At 35.8% G+C, this 5,000-nt stretch overlaps 1 protein-coding gene across 1 annotated transcript in view; it reads right to left on the reverse strand.

The window, feature by feature from the left end:
• Positions 1–3,239, reverse strand: part of LOC138865064 (ETS homologous factor-like) — a 13,888-nt gene extending 10,649 nt beyond the window's left edge. Inside the window, exons 1-2 of the mRNA XM_070134350.1 lie at positions 3,221–3,239; positions 2,715–2,821 (exon numbers count right to left, since the gene is read on the reverse strand). Of these exons, the coding sequence (XP_069990451.1) occupies positions 2,715–2,813 (99 nt within the window). The 5' untranslated portion in view covers positions 2,814–2,821; positions 3,221–3,239. The remainder of the gene's footprint in view (positions 1–2,714; positions 2,822–3,220) is intronic.
• Positions 3,240–5,000: the final 1,761 nt, after the last annotated feature.

The following is a 5,000-nucleotide window of genomic DNA, read 5'->3' on the forward strand; positions in this document are numbered from 1 at the left end:
CAAGCTGAACAAGCTGGTCCTGTTGACACATTGGTCCCACGTTTCTTTACCAGACAATCAAATATTTCTTATCAACTCCATTGATTCTGTCCTGTGATATAATGTTAGGTCATACTATAAATCTTCCCTGGTAATTACTATATATTACATACTGTAATCCTTCCATGTAAACAGGTATTCAGCAATGAAGTAGTCATCAAAAAGGTATTGATATATTTCCACAAGAGCTAGAGCATTTTATCAAACCCATTTAAAGACCATTCTTTTTTGCAGTATCTCTGGACTCGGCATTAAATTTGCTGGGGCAGCAGGACATGATGTATTATCAAGAGTTTACTTACCATAATTTGCAAAAATGGTAGCAACTAGACTTGTCAGAAAATGGACTTTCATAATTGTTATAAGCAGGCAGCGAAAAAGTGGAGCCTCATTAATCTTTGGAAATGAATTGCAGTGCATGATCTTCCCGAATGCAAAATATTCCTGAATGCACGATCTTCCTGAATGTATGATCTTCCTGAATGCGTTTTAAAAGCTTTTGACTGCACACCTTCATGTCAGAATATCAATCCCATAGTTAAAAGAAATGACTCACATACGACATTAAGTGTTTTGTAAAAATTACATGATACTATTATTCCTATCGATAATCAAGATCATTATGGCCAATGCTCTCGACCTTCATCTAATAAAAAGAATCAATCCAGCAGTTGTTTGGAAGAGCTTGTTAAAACTCGTCCCTTATCCAAGCCAAGGAGATTCAACATTCAAACTAGCTCAGAACAAACAGGTGGAAATAAAATCATTACATACACTACATCGAAAGAAAAAAAAAAAAACACCTGATAAATAAAAGAGAAAACTCATCATTGTGAGCTCTATATAGAACACCAGAAAAAAAGAGAGAAAGGGCAAAGGCAACCAGATAGGGGAGGAAGAGTCAAGAAAGTGCAAGGAAATTCCAGAGGTAATAGTAGCAGTAACGCTGAGTCGAGCGGTCATGAAGGGAACTCTGATGATGGCAATATTCCATTGAACAACCAGAGGGCCAGAAAGGAGTGACTGGCTTTTCAATGTCAAGCTAATGAATTCTAAAAGGCGTGCTTTTCATGTTGCAAAAGTAAACGTTATAATACAAGTTGATGTGGAAACTTCTTTAATTATGGAATTATGCAGATAGACTGAATGGCCGATTTATTTAATCTAACACTGAAGACTGTCAAGAATGTGAAGAGATATCTATGTGTTAGCCGAAGCCTAGCACTATGGATAACACAAATAGAGTATAATTTGTGTTAAAATGTAGTATAAACCTTAGCCCAAACAATATAAGTGAATGTGTTAAACTATTTTTTAAAAATATGTAGTGAGTACAATAAAAATGAATCTACCTTGTGATTTCCTTAAAAGAAAAGGCTATGTGTGCATAGTATAGAACTAAGATTTAATTATGATTCCTATTTTCAGTTCAGAGATAAGGTTCAAAGAATGTTTACTGAGCTTTAAAAATGACATTTTATGCTAATTTGGGGGAACACAGGGCTACCCCCATTGAAAGGGAAAAAGTGCCTTACTGGTGGAGCACTTTGAACTACTATAGATTTTTTCTAAGGCAGTATTGGGTAGGATGGGAAAATGCTACAAATGCTTCCTCTTTTGTCAAATACTCAAATTTCATTTCAGTATGCTAAGACAATTTGATTTTAATCATTTCAGAGTGTATATAAAAAAGATAATGTTCATAAATCTCTGTATTTTTTTCAACAGTACTCCTTTCTACATATATTGTTTAATGTAAATGTTTTGTTGTTGCTTTATCACTTTAATTTATAAACACTTCAATGCCATTTTGAGAAATATTTCATATTAGACCATTTTCAGAAACAAAAGGATTAGGAGAGAGATACAGCCTCCTCCTCCCCTTCACCCTCACAAAACTCTCAAAAGTGAAATATAAATTAGGAACATGCAAAGTAGATAAACTTTCTTGCCTACATTATCGATACCAAAAATTTCAATAGTAATCTGTTTAAATCATTAATGAATTCAAACAGAATTACTTTGCATATTTTTTCCCTTAACCTATACTGTTAGAAAACATATAGATTATCACCTTTCCCCCTCTTTCGGATATTACTAGTAGAAAATTAAAGTACTGACATATTGTAAAAAGTAGTTAATATTATATCAAGAAAAAAGTACATTTAATGTCCCCTGTAGTTTTATTTTGTGAAAAGGACACATACTGAGAGCCCCAAGAGAGGTCAGCCGCCAGAGTAGATTAGTAGGCCTATGGGACCTTCCCAGAACTCGCATTTCCTTACGTTTTTTTGAATATCAATAATGATACTATTATTATTTTATTGGCATAATTGTCATAATGTAATTAAAACTACTATTAGATCAGATATTTTCCTCTAAAATCAAGAAGTGGATAACTAGGTAAGCCTAATAATTGATTTCTTTGGACTAAGCCCTTACGTAGCCACCCATCTATATATAAACACAACAAACTAAATCCACAGTGAACGCAGCATGTATACACCATTCCCGGGCGACACTGAATGAATACCTGAATACCGCCTTCCCTCCCCTTCCAATATTAATATCAATACTAGAAGATTAAATGCTTTCCTGTGATTCGGACCCCCCCCCCCTTTTAAATCTCTAACTGGCATTAACTGTAATATATAAAAAAAGAATTCCAGACTTACCTTGCCCTCCCATTCACTAATGTCCAGAAACAGGTAGGCTTCTATTTCATCGACGAGTCCCCCTACTGCGCCTTCTTCTTGTGGTTCCAAGTAAGCCATCGTGCCTCCTGCAACACAGGGATCGTCTGAAGAGCACTGAAGTGTCGCCCACAAGCTATTGTATTCGTTAAAATAATTCATGGTCTGGATGAGGTCTGTTCTGAAGGCGCTTTGTCGGTCTGTCTTGTGGGGAAGCTTTTTTATTATTTTTTTGAGACAAGGATGTTTCGTGTCGATTCTTTTTCCTTTTTAAGACACTGCAACTGTCGTCGATGGCTTGGTTCTTGTCACTTTTTAAATGCTGTTATTTCTTCGGTTTTCGGTCATATAAGGTATCGGTATGTTGATAATATGTCTGCTGCACAACAATAAAAATGTAAATATGAAAGACCATGGGTGAACAATGAGTTCAAACATATCCTGGCAATCTTGTAATACTGAATGAAATGATAAAATCAAGTACCCACTCGAAAGGACAACTTTCCTACGACTATAACAAATAAGCAAGCACGCACGCAGTCAAGACTAGGCAGCGCCACGTCACCCGCAGGAGGCTCTCACCTCATCGACTGAACACACTACCTAATGTGTTCTTTCTGCTCCGTCCAGCGGCCTTATAAACGTGCGGATACTACTGGGGGGGAATACTCGACGCCGAGACAACTCTTTTCCTACTCTCCTACCGTCCCGGACCCCCCCTATGGGCAAGGAAGTGGTATCCCACACTTGGTAGCCGAAGGAATTCTTGGAACCGTCGCTACGTCACTGTGCGACCTCGTATTCTTCTGCGGATGTTTACGCTGTTGTTGCTGTTATCGTTTTGTTATTGGCTTAGTAGTTTTTAGTGTGAACCTTTATTCACAACTGTTTCGTGTTTCCTCTGGATAAATCACGTATTTCCCCAGTCGAGCTCACATACACCAGAAACGTTTCACCAAAGGCGTTGCGTGTGGGAGAGCGCACAACGTTTGCAATGGAGAGGTTGACAGTTCCTGAATCCTCCATGGAAATTCCTGGGCTTTATTTCTTTGGATTAAATGCACAGGAATTTCCTGACTGTTACAAGCAAAATTTGCACTGCTTTAAGCAATAGGTAGCAGTTTTGCAAAAAGTGTGTGTATGTGTGAATGTATACATACACATATTAGTAATCATGCCTTTGCATGTATATACTAATATCATAATTGCCATTATCATTATTATTTTGTAGCAAGATTACATTCATTAGTATCATATTTATCCTTATGGCATTTTTTATATCATTAGAAGTACTATAATAGTATAATCACTGCAGTCATCATTTTCACTACTGTTATTCTTACAATAAATTACTACTATCATCATCATCATCACTATCATCTTCTTCACTATTATCATCATTGTAAGCATCGTTGCTACAATATTAATGTTAACCATTCTTTTCCTTATACCCTTATAATGGATATGGCACTGACCCGCAAAATAAGAACAATCAATATTACTATGTCTACAATTATGTCCCGATACTTTTACGTGTAGGCATTAGGGTGTTTTATCAGTAAGAAATTCTTAATCGCCAAACTACTTTAATTTACGACTTAGAAGAGTAAATAAAATACCAGGCGAACGATCACTGCCATCTCTAGAAAAGCACACATGCAAGTTCCTCCCAACACGAGGTACGGCGGCTTGTCTTCAGTCCGTGCATGTTAATAGGCACCTGGAAGCCGTAAAGATCGTTCATGTGAAACTCTGTGACAAATACGTAGTGTTTCGCTTTTTCAAAGAAACATAAGCATCAGTGTCCTTGAGGAAGAGGTGATATTAATGTAAAATTTCATGTGTGAATATCTTTCAATACACCAGCAACCTGAATTCCATGGCGGAGGTATGCGCTCTCTCAGTACTTCGTTATTATTGTTATCATTTCTATAATTAATACACACAGACAGACACACACATACATATTGATAGATAGATTTATACATATGTAGGTTTCCATATATTTATATAGATATATAAATATGTATAGATGTATCTCTTTCTATGCATATATGTATATGTACATGTATGTGCGTTTGTACATATATATATATATATATATATATATATATATATATATATATATATATATATATGTATATATATATATATATATATATATATATATATATATATAGTTTGCCATATTATATTATTTTCTATCTGTCATTATCTCTGGCATCATTATGACTTGACCGTCAACATCACTACGGGCCCCATCAAGGG

This window comes from Penaeus vannamei, chromosome 19 (genome assembly GCF_042767895.1).
Source record: "Penaeus vannamei isolate JL-2024 chromosome 19, ASM4276789v1, whole genome shotgun sequence".
Lineage (NCBI taxonomy): Eukaryota > Metazoa > Arthropoda > Malacostraca > Decapoda > Penaeidae > Penaeus > Penaeus vannamei.